Source organism: Notechis scutatus, chromosome Z (genome assembly GCF_049901735.1).
Source record: "Notechis scutatus isolate UNSWTSFEM ecotype Mainland chromosome Z, rNotScu1.2, whole genome shotgun sequence".
NCBI lineage: Eukaryota > Metazoa > Chordata > Lepidosauria > Squamata > Elapidae > Notechis > Notechis scutatus.
This window is the reverse complement of record NC_142025.1, coordinates 138,579,153-138,596,877: the sequence shown is the minus strand read 5'-3', so window position 1 is coordinate 138,596,877 and position 17,725 is coordinate 138,579,153. Positions and strand designations below refer to the sequence as shown.

At 40.7% G+C, this 17,725-nt stretch overlaps 1 protein-coding gene across 2 annotated transcripts in view; it reads right to left on the bottom strand.

Annotated features, from left to right (window-relative positions):
- Positions 1–2,336: 2,336 nt before the first annotated feature.
- ATP2A1 (ATPase sarcoplasmic/endoplasmic reticulum Ca2+ transporting 1) overlaps positions 2,337–17,725 on the bottom strand; it is a 37,179-nt gene continuing 21,790 nt past the window's right edge. The window contains exons 13-23 of one of the 2 annotated variants that reach the window (XM_026677518.2): positions 17,201–17,326; positions 15,970–16,188; positions 13,926–14,261; positions 12,375–12,595; positions 11,955–12,157; positions 10,905–10,990; positions 10,069–10,202; positions 9,013–9,130; positions 7,766–7,883; positions 6,890–6,933; positions 2,337–2,926 (exon numbers count right to left, since the gene is read on the bottom strand). In XM_026677518.2, coding sequence (XP_026533303.1) covers positions 6,929–6,933; positions 7,766–7,883; positions 9,013–9,130; positions 10,069–10,202; positions 10,905–10,990; positions 11,955–12,157; positions 12,375–12,595; positions 13,926–14,261; positions 15,970–16,188; positions 17,201–17,326 — 1,566 coding nt within the window. In that variant the 3' untranslated portion in view covers positions 2,337–2,926; positions 6,890–6,928. The remainder of the gene's footprint in view (positions 2,927–6,889; positions 6,934–7,765; positions 7,884–9,012; positions 9,131–10,068; positions 10,203–10,904; positions 10,991–11,954; positions 12,158–12,374; positions 12,596–13,925; positions 14,262–15,969; positions 16,189–17,200; positions 17,327–17,725) is intronic. The other variant, XM_026677517.2, reaches the window with a different exon arrangement.

The window sequence follows — 17,725 nt, the reverse complement described above, 5'->3', positions numbered from 1 at the left end:
ATGTCTCACTCCCCCACCCCCATAAGTATGGCAACTAAGAAACGAAGCAAAAAAATATGGCTTTAGCAAGAATTGTTTCGAGAGTTGACACTCTTTAGTATTGGAACAATACTATCATATCACTCCTAGTCCTTCTTTTCATTAGACATATCAAATTCCTGCAACCATTCTTCATATGTTTTAGCCTCTAATCCTCTTTGTTGCTCTGAACTCTTTTCAGAGTCTTGACATCTTTTTTATATTGTGGAGACCAAAATTGGACACAATATTTTGAGTGTGGTCTTACCAAGAGTCTCTCCAGTCTTGTGCTTTTTAGACGAATTACAATCTGTGCTCAAGGATTACTTGGTTGATTTTGCATAAGTATTCTGCATTATTATTATTCCAACTGTGATTCCATATGGCCTGCTTCCAAATGAGGCATGTATTGCATCTGTTCTTATTTGTACTTGAAAAACCTGTCACTATGACTTCCTGTTTTTGGAAGTCTTTCTTGAGTGATAATGCTAAGAATCTTGTATCTGGAAATACCCATTTTGCTGCTGGCAGAGCAGATTTATTTCTGCCCATACAGTGTGATTTGCATTTTCTAACTGAATATGATAGTTTCAATCTGTCTCATAAAAAAATAAGCAATTAACAGCTTTTTTTTTTTTTTGCATGGGAGACCAATTTGGCAATGCCACCAGTTTCATTGCTCCAGAGAAATCTCTCTCTGCCTGGTCTAGTTAGGAGGAGGAATTATAAAGTGGCAACTTCTTTTCTTGTTATTTTCCAGATGTTTGATCAATTGTGGAGTGGTGGTTAAATGTTAAATTCCTTTCAAAATGAGAGTCAAACAAACCATAGTGAAAACAAGCACTTTCCTGACAACTGTGGCTGCAAATAAGGAAAATTCAGTACCTTTGTATATGAAGAAAATATTAAATTTCTGCACACTGTGCAATAAAAAAAATGCAGAATTGTTGTATGGAGGGAAAAATATACACTGCTTACTGTACTATAGTGCTGTGGGCTAATTCACCCAATGTACTTTGTGATAATGTTGGGTTTTGATTATGATTTATGGTTTAGTGCTGCTATTTTCCCTGGGGACCATCTAGTTCAGAATTTTTCAACTAGTTCCTTATATTTGGACTTTAGTTTCAAGAATTTTCTGTCCTGGATGGAACTTTGCCAATTAGACCATAATGGCTGTGTTTAACTAGAGAATTTATGAAATTGAGATACTTGGAGGGTTCTAAAGGGTGTGTGTGTGTGTCTGTGCGTCTGTGAGTGTGGGTGTGAATGTGTGTGTCTGATAGAGTGCCACACAAGCCCAGCCAATTATGATATATCCCATAGGTCATGTTAAATAAATTATTTACTTGAAATGTCATCCCAGCCAGTTTCAGATTAGTAGTTTCATATACAGGTAGTTCCTAGACTTACAATCATTTGTTGTAAGTGACTTATGACCAGGGGTGGGGTTCTGCAGGTTTGCACCTATTCGCTGGAACCTGTTGTTAACATTCTAAGCAATTCAGAGAACCGGTTGTTAGAAGAAATTACTGGCCTAATCCTGTAAGGAAGGCAGGAAGGAAACATTCTGGTGTTGCTTACAAAAACTGCCTCTCTGTTAACCCTTATTACATTCTTGGCAGGACTAGACTTCCTGTCTCAGGAACATCTCTAGAGTTTTTTTCCCCTCCTTTGCTGGTACTTTGCTTGTGTGGAGTGACCATTTAAAGTTCCAATGGCACTGAAAAAAGTGACATGACCATTTTTCACACTTACAACTGTTGCAGCATCCCCACAGTCATGAGAGGCCAGGCAAGGAGATGCGTGCCTCAATGTGAGTGATGTTGAGTTGGCCACGCCCAGCCAATCACATTACCACCCAGCCAAACCCACCAACTAAGCCACGCCCACAGAACCAGTTGTTTAAAAAAATTGAATCCCACCCCTGCTTATGACCATTTTTCACATTTACAACCGTTGCATCATCCCTTGGTCATGTGATCAAAATTACAGAGGCTTGGCAACCGACTCATATTTATGACGGTTATAGTGTCCCAGGGTCATGTGATCCCTTTTTGCAACCTTCTGACAAGCAAAGTCAATTGGGAAGCCAGATTCACTTAACAATCCTGTTACTAATAGCAGCAGTGATTTACTTAACAACTGTGTCAAGAAAGGTTGTCAAATGGGGCAAAATTCACTTAACAACTGTCTTACTTAGCAACAGAAATTTTGTGGTCATAAGTTGAGGACTACCTATGTATTGCGTTAGAAGAATATCAGTCTCTCTGTCCATTCCCCTGTGAGGCACAACAATAAGAGAATAGCTGGAAATCTTTAATACAGTTAAGAGTTTATTCTTTAATATCAATAAATAAGCAGCTAGAAGAATCTCTTCATTTCCTCCAAGTTGAGGAGTTTCATTTGTTTGTTTTTCCTAACAAAATGTTTCCTTCTTTTTATGTGTGCATTAAAAAATCCAGTCCTGGGCTTGAGGTGGGTTCTAGTCATGAGAAGAAGGGGGGGAGGGGGAAACAAACATAGTGTGGTCACTAATGTGGAAAGCACTTGGGACGGTATGGGTGCATATGTGCGTGTGTGAGCTTGCGTGTGCGAAGGCAAGGACAGGCAGGTGGTTCAAAATGTACAGAAACCGAGTCGCTGGTGAGGTTCGTGGGTTGGGTAGAGAAGCAGCTGGCAGGGAACGTGGCATGGCAAATGCCAGCACTGTGGCCCACACTAGCAATCCCACTAGCAGAGGGGATAAAGAGTGACACTATTAAATAACAGAGGGACAGAGAAGCAGAGGCAGGGCGGAAGACAAGACAGTGGGGTTTGGGAAATGGGCAGATCTTGACGACTGGGGGGAAACGATGTGGTTATTTCCATGACGACTCAAAGGTTCACTTCTTTCCTTCTAAATTCTCTGTAAAAAGGGAGGAAGAAAATAAAGAATAAAGTGCAGGGAATGAAGACCCCAAGACCCCACCCCTCCTCGCATCCGCTGAAAGCAAGATAAATAACCTAGAACTATTTCCTGGAAAAATTGGTCTGTGATTGGGTTGGAGGCCTAATGGGATTCTCCTCACTTTTCCATTAGCAAGTGGCAGTCTAGCAAATAGCTATTCTTGTTTCTGCTGCCTTTTTCTATCTCTATAAACCTTTGTGCCTTCAGCTGATTATCAGAGATATAATCTCATAACCTAGTAGCCACATGTGTTTTCTCCATCCTGTTGGGGAAAGCCACTCTTTCTAATTGGAGAAGGCATACCAAATCCCATGGGCCCATACTCCATTACTTGAGTATTACTTCCAATCATCACAATAAAGAATGTGTACTCCTTGCAATTTGTTGAGGGTAGTTTTTAAAGTGCAGTGTCTCACTTTATGAATTTCTTTCTTCAAGCACTTTCTTTCCCTCCCAATACTTTTTGAGAAATGTTTATGCCTACTGTATATTTTTAATTCTCATTTCCTATACAATTTTTAAATGGTTCGTGCGGATACTTAACATCTTCCATTTCTGATGATTTCTGTCATGGAATTTAGCGAATGGTTTAAATAAATATGTTGAAATATTACAGACATCTCACTAAGTTGGAGAAAACTGCCCCTTGTGTTGTCTTAATACGGGAATAAAATAAAATCTATAATGCTGTGCCCAGTGTTATGTTTAGAAAATGAGACAAACTATAAAATAGCTTTTTAGATGTTAACAAAAATGAAGCTTTTCTGGGGATTTTTTTTATCGTTTAAAGGGGGTGCTGTTATCATGTGGATTAATATTTTTGTATGCTGTTCCAGCAGTAATGTTGATTACTGTAAATTTTGCTAATTATTTATATAATGTTCTGGTATTTTATTATGGACTATGCTGGGTATTGCTGAGCTCTTCTAATGATGGAGGTATGTGAGTGGATGAATGCATGGATGCATGAATGGAGATGGATGGATGGATGGATGGATGGATGGATGGATAGATAGATAGATAGATAGATAGATAGATAGATAGATAGATAGATAGATAGATAGATAGATACCAGTAGATCGATACCAGTAGATCGATACCAATAGCTAGATAGCTAGATAGCTAGATCACTAGATAGATAGATAGATAGATAGATAGATAGATAGATAGATAGATAGATAGATAGATAGATAGACAGATAGACAGATAGATAGATGATAGATGATAGATATAATATATTACATTATAGACAGATATAATATATTGCATTATAATTAAGCCCCAAATAATTCTACCGACTAAGAACTAATTTTACACACTGAGTTGAACTTGCTTCCTATGAAGCATTTGTGGCCTTGGAGCCTTAGGGAGAAATCAACAGACCTGGGAATGTTCATTGCCCTAGTTTCATGCATGCTAACCCCAGCACAGAAAAGCTCACCCAACCCAGAACATCATTTTCTCTAAAGCTTTGCCCAAGCATCCTCACCCATCTCTTAAGAAGAAACTGACAACACCAAAAGCAGCAGGCCCACAGAAGGAGCATCATCCTTTATGCTGTCCAGCAAATGTATGGCCAAGCAATGACTTAAATCAGACATTTGCCTAAGCATGACACAAGGGCAATAAAGGCACAGCTAGGCACAGTCAGGAAGGCTGTGGAAAGCAGAAAAGACTTTTGTGCAAACAAAGGCCAGTCCAAGACTATCCTCTCATTGAACCAAACACAATGAAGTCAGAAGCATCTTTAAAAGGGCGCCAAGGCCAAGAATGGCCAGGAAAGGCGGAATGTAAGAAAAAGTCTGACTAACAGAAGTACAATTTGGAATGTGGCAGTTAGGGTTCATAGAATCCAAAAAATTAACATGTAAAATGGTTTTCACTGAAATTTACCCCGTCTTTTTCTTTTAAAAGATCCTATGAAATTATTCAGTGGTTTCAAAACTGAACTCTAAACTACCCTAGGATTTTTTTAGAAATTTCTAAGATGTTCCTCAAAGGAAGGATCAATAAATCAGGCAAGTTTTCCTAAGAAGTAATTTGTTTCCCCTACTGAGCTTCCTCTGCAACACAGGAACTGCAGAAGTCATAAGAGGTGGTGATGGCCATTCATATAGGAGTCAGTTTTAATGTAAAAATGTTCCAATTTCTCTTGCAGTGTTGTTATAGAAAGTAGGGAAAATAACATTGACAGAGATATGAATGATCCATTACTGGGGCAGAAAAGGATGAAACATATTTTAAGTTTACAAAAGACATAATATTCAGAATCAGACCCTCTCTAATTATCTGTCTTTTATATAATAACTGTAGAGAGTATGGAAAATGTCTTTGATAGAAATACACAGGATCCATCACCTGGGTGATTGGGATGTGTGTGAAAAAGGTTTTAAGTTCACAACAGAAAAATACTGGAAGGGGTTCAGACACATTCCTAAATTACTGAATGATAAAAAAGAGAAGGTATAGCACAATCAGACCTGCAAGATTCTGTGATTATAGCCAAACTTAGTAAAGGTATTTCCCCCACCCCCCGCACTTTCTCTGGAGTTGACTTCTTGGATGGACTCTACCTTGTGGTGCTGATGTCAATCTTGCAAATCTGATTGTGTTGTATCTTCTTTTCTTACAGTTCAGTGAATTAAAGAGGGGTCTGTCTAGGCTGCTTCTGAATATTATGTCTTTTGTGAACATAAAATATGTTTCATCCCTTTTTGCCCTAATAATAAACCTTGTATATCTCTGTCAAGGTTATTTTCCCTACTTTCTGTACCAACATTACAGATACACTGGTTCAGCAGTCTTCTAAGAAATGCTTGGGATTGTAATTTTGCTGATTTGAGTATCTTGGCATATGAACCAAACTACCATTTACATTTCAGTGGACTGAAATAGGAACCAATCAGCAAAACAGATTATTATTGTACCTTTCCTCCTCCTTCTCTCTTTGTCACTAATTCCTTTATATTCAATATTATGTACATAGGCTTCACTGGGGATGAAGCAGAAGGTGAAGGAAGAGAAGGATGAGGATAAACTTTCTGATTTTCCTATGTTCACATTGCCTACGTCTACTATAAGGTAGAGTCACTGAGGTTGGCTAGATTAGGCTCCAACCTATTTTGTGAAGATTAGTGGATTAGACATGGTTCTATATTCTCTGAAATATTTGGAGCTTTTAAAGTGGATATACAAAGATTCCTTGGCAGTCGTGTTAATCCCACCATCTTAAAAATGCTAAATTTGAACCCCACTTGGAAATTCAGCCTGCTCTGTGGGCATTCAAAACATAATATTTATAGTTGATGTTTGTTGAAGTTGCCATGACCATTCCTGCATCCCAACAAGAAGTTGAATTTGTGCAACATGGAACCTTACACTAATCAGATTACCACCATTAAAACATTTCATGAAGAAATGGTAATCTTAGAATAATTCTCTTTCAGGGAGAATTTAAGAGCTGTGGTGGCTCAGTGGTTAGAGTGCAGTACTGCAGGCTACTTCTGCTGACTGCTGGCTGCCTGCAATTTGGCAGTTCGAATCCCACCAGGCTCAAGGTTGACTCAGCCTTCCCTCCTTCTGAGGTGGGTAAAATGAGGACCCAAATTGTTGGGGGCAATAGGCTGACTCTGTAAACTGCTTAGAGAGGGCTGTAAAAGCACTGTGAAGTGCTATATAAGTGCTATTGCTATTTTCTGTCTCTTGTCCTATGAAGCAGGCTCTCTCCCCCTATGTAGCTGGGCCCTGATTTCCTGGACAATGTCAGTTGAAGCAAAGAGACTGTCCAAGCAAAAAAGAAACATTTTTCCCAGCTCCGCACAGATATTGCCTTTTTTTTTTTTTGCATAGATCAACAGACAGATATAAAAGAATTGCCAGAGAACAAACAAGGCATGCAATTGTGGTTGTACAGTAAGATACCTGGGAGGCAGGATACAGGAGAATAGAGGGGGAAGGAGCTTATGCTATAGGATGGAAAGGATAAAAGAAGCCAGAGTTAATAGAGATTAGGAAGGACATTCAGAAGAGGAGGAGAATATTATTAGTCTGGTGGAATGAGTAAGTAAAACGAATGAATGAATGAATGATTAGCAACCCATAAATGAGGGAGAACTCTTTAGAATAAAAGATAGGCAAACAACTGTTTCTTCTCTCTTTTGTTATATCTTATTACACAGAACTCCCAGAGGTGCTTTTTCAAAAGGTACTGGACTTTATTTCTCATTGAAGACATTTTTCTTCCCACCCAAGAAGCTTCTTCGGTTCAGAACTGACATTGCATTTGAAAAAGCACTTTTGGGACAACCATGACCTGGATAATTGAGAATCTCCACAGACAAACAGACAGTTTGCATCTATGTCAATGCTTCCCCTGGTCCACCAGACCTACTTTATCTTCAGATCTAAAAAAAGTGAAACCAAGGATCCAAAGGCAACTCCACAGCTTTATAAAAGGGACTTTGCCATTGCCTTTATCAGAACTGATATCAGATGCATCTTGATGTGCTCCATGGAGTTCCCTAGGAAGAAGCCCAAGTGACCAAGGACCAAATCCTATATTTAAAGGTGTGTTGTTGCACTGAATGACTGCAGATGGGAATTCTAGACTAAAGAGGAAATATCAGAGGAAGGCAGGAAATAATTACAAAGAGAAAGATCAGAAGGGAGGGGACATCCCATTTCTTATCTTCTCCAACTTGATGATTTTGCTTTCATGGATTCCATCTGGGAAATCCACTTCCGGTAAGGAGGAAAAGGCAAAGGACTGGGAAGATAAGGTATGTTAGGGAGGCTTACGCTCCAGATAGTTCCGGGCAACGAATTTGAGACATTCATCCAGAAAGATGACGGGCAAGGATATCTTGACCACCACGATCCAATGATGCAAGTCCAAGTGTGTCAGTTTGAAGATCATCTGGAAAACACAAGAACAACAATGGAGAAATCAATAGAGAAATATGTATTTTCTTCTACCTTCCCACTCATAGTCAGGCTATGTACTAAAATGATAGGCTACATTAAATATAATTGTGGTGGAAACTAATCAAGGAGAGAAGCAACTTAGAACTAAGAAGAAATTTCCTGGCAGTCAGAACAATTAATCAGTGGACCAACTTGCCTCCAGAAGTTGTAAATGCTCCAACACTGGAAGTTTTTAGAAAGATGTTGGATAACCATTTGTCTGAAGTGGTGTAGGATTTCCTGCCTAAACAGGGGGTTGGACTAGAGGACCTCCAAGGACCCTTCCGTTATTCTATTCTATTCTAATTGGCTGAATCCTGATTAAAAATTGGATTTAATATATGGGACTTGTTATTCCAAGCAAGTAGGACTGTATAAATCCTTTGATGTAGGAATTCTGGAATGAATGGGAGAATACTTGAAGCATCTCTTTTCAAGCCATGAAAGAAGCTGTTTCTTCTAGATTGAGCGTGCTGCTTTCAGAAGCTACTCTTAGATGTTTCCATGTGAGTATACCTGCCTGCATAGCTGCTTCACTTGTTATGTTTCCCAGCAAGCAGAGGTGGCTGTGCATATTCACACATGAAGAAGCAGCCAGAAACAGTTTCTGGAACAGCTGTAGAAGCCTGGAAAAGACTTCTCCAGTTAGAAGCACAGTAGAACAACTATTTGAATGATTTGGGGTAGGTGGGAGGATTTAGCACACACTGCTGTGCATTCGGAAGTATTTTTTTTCCAAAGGATTTGCATAATCTTGTTCTTGATTTCTGTAGAATTCTGTAGAATTCAGCAAGAAGGGGAGTGCAGTCTTCTAGCCATTTGGGTTATGCCATGCCTCAGATTTGAAGGCAAAATTTTGATATGCACCCATCTGCTATTCCCTAAAACAACTGGGTATGTTGGTCATGTAGCTGTCCTCTTTGCCACATGATCCTGGAAATGATACAGTTGCTTTAAAGAGCTGAAGAAAAGTCTTGCTTTATTTGTGTCCCTCCAGACTTCATGGCCTCTTTTTACTTTTGAATCCTAAAGTAAAATCCCCCCAGCTCTCACTGATCAAAAATGTGGGCACCATTACTTACAGGCAGGGGATCAACGTAAAGGATGACAAAATGCAGCGACATGGAGAGGCAGATAGATCCCAGAAGCCAGATGTTCACCCAGGGAGGCATTCGTACCAAGGACTGGTTCTCTGAAAGGCTATGTAGGAGAGAGAAACGGGAAATTAAATCAAAGTTATGATTTCCATCCTGTTTTTGAAATGAGAGCTTCCAGTCTTAAATAACCAGTCGGTGCAAATATATAGCAACAAGTCCTCTAAAACAAAATTGAGATATATGAGAAATGAGCAACTTTCCTTTGAGCAAAAGGGTAAATAGATAGATCTCTTAACTCTACTTGGAAGGTCCCAGCCCTGGGAATTAACAAATAGGTTCATTTGAGGATTGTGACAAATTAGAACACAGTATTGCAATTTGGATGCAAAATTCAATTAATCTCAGACTTTATTTTAAATCAATACTTTATGACTTTAAAACATTTGATCAGAATGGGAAAGCAAGTGATTGGAGGCACTTGTTCTTTTCCCTCCCTCCTGAACAATAAAACATGAATTCATTATGCAAATAAGTAGATGTTTTAAATTAAGGGTACTTGTCTTTGGAGCATGGCAGTAGTTCTGCTGTAATAACTGGGAGAGCATGCTTTTGTGCTAATTAACCTTGGCATGCTTCAGCAGGCTGCCTTTCTTCTATTGTGAAGAAAGGTCCATGATAGATGAGATATAGGTGATTTACAATGTTATTTTTCAGATATTCTTTAGTTCCCTATATTGCTGCAAAAGTTATTTTGCCTTACATATTTGCAGCGGCTGGTGTTTCGCATGAAATGTAAGTTAACTTGAAATATATGCACATTGTTAAAAAAGCTAAATTAAAACTGAATCTCCAATATTCATTTTTTGTTGGCATGACCTTTGAATTATCTTCACAGAGTTAATTTGTCCTTCCCCATCATCTTGCACAATTTGGAGAGCTGGAGAAAGCATAAGATTTGCACAAAGTGGAAAACAATGCATGGAGAAATATTAGTGAAAATGTGCAAGGCAGTACCATGGCTTTCATCATCCTCCACTTTACCTGTTGAGCGCATTGCACATCTCAATGGTGACCAAGACGGACAAAGCCATAGTCATGGGGACAGAGGACTCAAAGATGTCACAGTCCAAGCCATCAAAGGAAGGGTGTTCATCTGTACATTGCATGAAATGGGACTAGGAGAAGAAAAGAAGAACGGGGGGAAGTGAGATGAAAACTGAACAGGGCTTTTCCGAATTAAGAAAATCCTCATTCAATACTTGTCTCCCATAACTTAGAGCAGGGGTGTCAAACTCAAGGCCCAGGGGCAGGATCTGCCCCACAAGGTGCTTAAATCCGACCCGCAGGGCCAAGCTGGAAACATCAAGGGTTGCCTGTGGTGCCTCTGGCAGCTAAAACGGGCCATGGGGGGGGGGCACCTCGTTTTCACCCTCCATGGCCTCCTGCAACATTCTGCTGGTTGAAACTGGGCTGAAAGCCAGGCCAAAATGAGGCAAAAATGGCTGGAAAATGGGGCAAAAATGGGTCCAAAGCAAGCCAAAAAACAGGCCAAAAATGCCCCCCAAACGGGCCAAAAATGGTTGAAAAACATGGCGAAAATGGGCCACGTTGGCCATTTTCGGCCAGCAGAGTGCTGCAGGAGGCCATGAAGGGTAAAAATGGGGTGCTTGGGGGCCATGTGCTGATCCTCGCACCCCATTTTGGCTGTCAGGGTGCCTCAGGAGGCATCTATCCTGCCCCCCTCCATCATCCATCATCCCTCATGCCGCACCATGCCTCACGCTGCCCCCCACACCACCAGCCTCAGAGGAGAATGCTGATCCAGGCCTCGTAGAAATCCAGTTTGACACCCCTGACTTAGAGCAATCAAAACTCACCAACTGATGGTAAGACACTCCAGGTCCATCCTCAGCATATATGAACCACCAGGCCGCAGCCCCAACAGTGGCTGCTCCAACATACACTGTAGGCAAAACAAAAATGAAAAACTATTGTGAGCAAAGAAAAGGCCAGTGATAGCAGAAGGGGGTATCTCCTCAAGGATGATTGCTGAGAAACTGGGATGAAAGGGTTTGGTTGGTTTCTTCCTTGAGCCATGATGGCATAGTAGTTAGAATGCAGTACTGAGGCTAATTCAGCTCACTGCCAGCAGTTCGATCCTCAATGATTCAAGGTTGATTCAGCCTTCCAAGGTTGGTAAAATGAGGACCCAGATTGCTGGGGGCAACACGCTGATTCTGTAAACCACTTAGAGAGGGTTGCAAAGCCCTGTGAAGCAGTATATGAATCTGCTATTGCTATTATTTATCTGGTGAATGCATATTTTGCCCTACAGTATCCTAACGTTTGCAAACATATAATAATAAGTATAAACAACATGCAACTGACTGAAGAATAAACCAAAGATAGCCTAATTGTACCAGGTTGGGTCATGCAGAAGATTTGTACTTGCCTGGGGTTTTGGAGATGATACAGATTGCTGAGCTGAGGTCACATAAGACAAGGATGAAGGAACAGACTTGAATTCACAGTTATAATATAGGGCCAAAATCAGGGGTGGGATTCTGCCGGTTTGGACTGGTTCAGGTGAACCTCTGGCTCCAAAGATCAGCTAGGACAGAACTGGTTCGCTCCGGTGATCATGTGGGCCCGCCCACCCGCCTGCCCCTGCGCTGAACTGACCTTTATCATCCCAGCTGATCAGTGCGGAAAAGCGGATTGCTGCCCCTCAGTTGTGTTACTTCCCCGAAGTAACATAGCAGGTAAGGATTTTTCTTTGCTGTTCATGCACATACAGCGCATGTCAGGGTGTGCGCGCGCGATCACCGAACTGGTTGTTACACCAGCAGCATCCCACCCCTGGCCCAAATATATGATATAGGTCCAAAGCTAGACTAAGGCGTCAGCTATGGGAGGAAAGCACTTACTTCCAATAGCCATGTAGCGGAAGAAGAGCCAACCGCTAATCAGGGGCTCCTTGGGGCTGCGGGGCGGCTTGTTCATGATGTCCAAATCAGGGGGGTTAAAACCCAAGGCAGTGGCTGGAAGCCCATCAGTCACCAGGTTCACCCACAGCAGCTGTACAGGGATCAAGGCTTCAGGGAGACCGAGGGCGGCTGTAAGGAAGATACTGAAATGGGGAGATACAGAAAAGAAAGACAAGCATGAGATCAAAGAAATCTCTGGAAGGCAGGAACATGTGATGTCATCCTCATCCTCATTTGTGGGGGGACAGATCTCCCCCACCATAGTTACTTGGGATTGATTTGTCCCTCTGCAAAAGTGTTTTCCGGACAACCTGGTTTAGCTTTGAAGCTGGCCAGATGACGGCATGCAAAGCCCCTTACCAGACAACCTCACCCACGTTTGAGGAGATGAGGTAGCGAATGAATTGTTTCATGTTGTTGTAGATGGCCCGGCCTTCTTCCACCGCAGCCACAATAGTGGAGAAGTTATCATCAGCCAACACCATTTCAGAGGCAGTTTTGGCCACTGCAGTGCCAGAGCCCATGGCAATTCCAATTTCGGCTTTCTTCAGAGCTGGGGCATCATTGACACCATCACCAGTCTATCAGGAGACAAAAGGAGGCAGGAGGGGAGGAAGGAGATAGAGAGTTAACTGAGATATAAAGAAGTAAATATTGGAAAACCTCCCGGTTCCAAAACTGAACAACCCTCCTTGATGAGGGGCGTGAGGTGGTCCTCCATTTCAGAAAAGAATGGAAAAGAAGCCATTAAAAACATCTTAAATGATTAACTCCTAAAGTGAGTTCCTGAAATGTTTCCCTAATGCTTCCTAATTACACCATGTCCCTTCAGAGCTCTGGTTCAAAGAAACAGGGTTCGGTTATCTTTATTATTTTAGCATTTATTTTACATTTTATTTTAATTAAGTTTGATTTGATTCCTAATTCTTTGGAGTGTCCAGTGGTTTGCCTCTGTCTTTTAAAAGTTTGGTATAGGAATAAGACATGGTTCTCTTTTGTTAATTAATCCGCAGATCAAACTAGTGAAAAGGGAGAAACATAGAAAGGTCTCTTCCCTAAATAGCTTAAATGAAAAGAGATGCTACCTTGTTCGCCAAACAGTAATAAATTTCTGCAGCATCCAATCTGAACAGCACACACTCTGCTAGAGAGAAGTTCCCTAAAGATGGGCTTTTATTCTTTTTAATGAACATCAGGCTACAAAAATGTAAACAATCATATAACTTTTACAGGTTGTCCTCAATGTACAGCCAGTCTTTGGGCAACTATTTGAAAAAGCAACAGCACTGAAAATAGTGATTTACAACTGGTCTTCACACTTATGACCGTTGCAGCATCCCATGGTCACATGCTCACAATTTGGGCATATATTTACAGTTGTGGCATTCTGCGGTCATATGATCACCATTTGCAACTTCCAACAAGCAAAATCAATGGGGGAAGCAGGATTTGCTTGATGACTATGCGATTCATTGAACAACCACAGCAATTCACTTAACGACCACAGCAATAAAGGTTGTAAAATCAGGCAAAACTCACTTAACAACCACCTTAACAACATAAGTTCTGGACCCAATTGTGGTTTTGTCAAGGAAGTACCTCTATTGAATTTCTCTAGCGCCCATTCAGTCATCCAGAGCTAATGGTGGGGGTAGTTCCCTGCCCACATATCATCTTTTAACAACCCCATAGTCCATTGTGTAGTGGAATGGGAGTTAGTAGAGTATTTAATGGCCGGATGCCCTTCCTGTCAACAGTGCAGAGTTTTGTTCAGCAGATACAGTCTGCTGAATATAGTCTCATTGTGCCCAGAAAGAGAAATATCTGCCTCCACCTGGGATCAGCCTCCTGATTGTGAGCTGGGCCACTGCACCACTCCTTCCCTGCCCACATATATTCCCATCTATTTACCATAGCAGTGATCTCATCGAAGCTCTGCAGGAACTCCACGATCTTTGATTTGTGCGTGGGCTCAACCCGTGCAAAGCAGCAAGCTCTTCGGCAGGCTTCTCGTTGCTCAGCGGAGGGCAAATCGTCAAACTCCCGGCCAGTGTAGGCCTTGCCAGTCACTTCTTCATTTTCGTTGAAGATGCCGATGCGGCGACAGATGGCAATAGCGGTACCTTTGTTGTCGCCGGTGATCATGATGACGCGGATGCCAGCTTCACGGCACAGTTCAATGGATCCTGAAACTTCTTTGCGGGGGGGATCCAACATTCCTACGCAGCCCACAAAGGTCAGGTCAGTCTGCAAAGGTCAGAAAAAAGATTATGAGCCGCCTGCGGAATCTACTAGCCAGCCAAGGGAACAGCTTGCCCTCAGAAGTTGTGGGAGCATCATCACTTGAGACTTTCAAGAAGAGATTGGACTGCCATTTGTCAGAAATGGTGTAGGGTCTCCTGCTTGGGCGGGGGGTTGGATTAGATGACCTACAAGGTCCCTTCCAACTCTGATTATCTGTTATCTGTTTACTAAATAACTCCCATCTGGTCTTTATATCGAGTTTATACCATGCCAAAGGTGGGAATGTTTGCAATTAAGATAAATAAAGGCTCAAGCTGAATTCTCTGAGCACCTTTTCAAAGAGCTATGAAAATGTGGATTTTCAAAGAGGGGTCTGGGAATGCTTGAAGATTTTGTAACCCAACTGGTGACACATCGTGACTTTGTTGTTTGTGTTACTGGGTTTTTTAATAGTATAATTTATACTGTCATTTGTAAGCTATTGAGTTTCTTTGAATATGGAACAATTTAGAAGCTAAAGTAATGAATAAATAAAACTTTTCATTGAATAGATCTATTATAATATGGTGGCTTGAGGGGAGAATTGGATCAAAATCTCCACAGAGACAAAGTTTGCGATGATTAGAAGCTTCTCCCAGACTAACTAACTTACAGCTCACTTATGCATATAGGAAGGACAAATGTTTTATATGCTAACTCAAATTTCTTGAGAAGAAATAAAGAAAATAAAATAGAGAAGAATTAATAGGAGATAAACTAAGAACAGAGAAAATTAAAAAGTGGCCGGTTCCCACTTTATAACCCTAACTCTAACCTACTTTATTGTTCATATAATGTGCTGAACCAAAATGTCAATGCCAATTTTTATTTTGGTGCCTTATATCACCTACTGTGACTTTAAAAACAGGATGTTCAGTGGCTTGCATGAACTAGGTAATAGTGATTTATTCAGTAATCCATTGTTAAACATACAGTTGGATGAGCACATTGCTTTTATGTCCAACACCTGGCTTGGCCTGTTGTCCTTCAGAGTTCTCAAGAAAGCAGAGATTGAGACGAAGGAATTGCTCTTATGTGACTAAACATAAAGCAATTGCCTTCCATTTTTGCCACCAGGACTTCAGTGTAACTTTAAAGATCATGGACACAGGCCATTCCCACACTCCATAATCAAGCTATATAGTATCTAAAGTCAATCAAGGGTGTTTCCCCCGCAAAGCATGCGTTTCCCTTTATACTTGCACATGTTAAAAATGTAATGATAATCCATACATTTGCTATATTGTCTTAACATGTATTTAATAAGCTTTATACTGTTGGATTCAGTTTCATCATTTCTTTCACAAGAGATCCCTGCCCCTAGAAGCTGACCTGGGAGTTTTTGCTACCTTTTGAAAACTCTCAGATCAACTTTCCAGGGCAGGGGTCTCTTACAAAAGAAAATAAGAAAATAAATTAAACAGCATTTGAAATATAAAGCTCAGTAAATATATTTTAAGACAATATACTAATTTAGGCTAAAATGCGTACATAATCTTCAAAATAAACTCTATTTAAAAAATCATAAAAATATCGTATCCAACCTTGGTAACTTTAAAACTTGTGGACTTCAATTCTGGGAACTGAAATCCACAAGTCTTAAAGTTACCAAGGTTGGATAACCCAGCTCTATAGCTTTCAGTAATGATCTACCATTACTGGTAAGCTTTACCTCATAATCAACAAATTTGGTGGAATCTTCTAAATTCATGTCTTCTCTTTTTGGTGGGGTGTCACGAGTGGCCAATGCCAAGCAACGGAGAGTATCCCGTCCTGTGCCCCACTCTTTGATGATTGTCAATATGTGGTCCTTAACCACGGCAGTGAGGGGAACACGTGTGGTACCCACACGGACATAGTTACAACGATCAATCACACCCTCAGGGGCACCCTACAAAGAAACAACAAATATAACAAGTATTGTCACTTGAGGAGAAAGTGGTTAGAATAGCAAGCAATGTGGCTACATAACTGTCTGGATCAGGTCCAGAGGTGGTATTCAGCAGGTTCTGACCAGTTCTGGAGAACTGGTAACGGAAATTTTGAGTAGTTCAAAGAACCGGCAAATACCACCTTTGACTGGAGGTTTTACAGTATCCTTCCCCTGCCACGCCCACCAGGCCACGCCCACAGAACCGGTAGTAAAAAAAATTGAATCCCATCACTGATCAGGTCATAAAACTTTAGCTTAGAAAGAATCTTTCCTTTATGTTGAAAAGTAAGTGGTAGATATAGTAATCTGAAGGTCCATCACTGAACTGTATGACTGCTAAAGGAGGTTCAGATAATTGAAAGTCTATCCATTATTTTTTTCCACTAGGAGAAAATTTACAAATAAGAACAAAACTCCATATGTATAAAACTAACTACAAAAAAGAAGAGAGAACCTGGTCTTCTCTCTGATATGATGGTCCATGGAAAGATTCCAGGTTAATTTGGATGCCAAGGTAGGTTCCACCTGAACACTTACCATTTGTATATATCAGGTAGTCCTCAACAATTGAGTGCAAAATTTCTGTTGCTAAGCAAGACAGTTGTTAAGTAGGTTTTGCCCCATTTTACAACCTTTCTTGACACCATTGTTCACCAAATGTCTGCAATCATTAAGTTAGTAACATGGTTGTTAAGTGAATCTGGCTTCCCCATTGACTTTGCTTGTCAGAAGGTCGTAAAATGTGATCACACGACTGTGGGACACTGCAACTGTCATAAATATGAACCAGTTAAATTCTGATCACATGACCAAGGACATACTGCAACAGTCAAAAGTATGACAACATTTGTAAGTCACTTTTTTCAGTGCCATTGTACCTTTGAGCAGTCACTAAACTAATGATTGTAAGTCGAGGGCTACCTTTAGAAAAGTCAAACTGAGATGGGCCACAGACAAGCATAATACCAACCTTGACAAACATCTTGTTACCAACAGCAGCCCTGGAAGCTTTGGCTGGAGAGCAATAGGCAGACATGGACTTCCTGTCACGAGAGAACTCCAGGGTGAATTCCTTCTTCATGAGTTGTTTGATTACCTGAACAAATGCAAAGCAGAGGGAGAAAAAGAGGGTTAAACCTTAACTTTGCTTCACAAAGAACCACAGCAAATGAATGAGATGAATCCAAACAATATACTAGGCTTGGTTTCCAATATTAGCCCAATGCAGAGGACATGGCCACCTCTGGAAAGTATGTAATGTGAGAATAATCATATTTGAATTTGAACCTCAGAAGAGACCCAAATATACCTGGAGAAGGCCATCAGAGGATGGCTCTTAAGACTATAAGAAAACAAATAGATTTTTCAGTACCACACAAGCAAAATAGATTATTTTAATTGAGTATCCGTTTTCAGGTGATGCTATATAAGTTTACAACAGCTAAAATAGCAAAAGGCTGCAGTAATAGTTAAACCACCAATGATTTGGAATAAT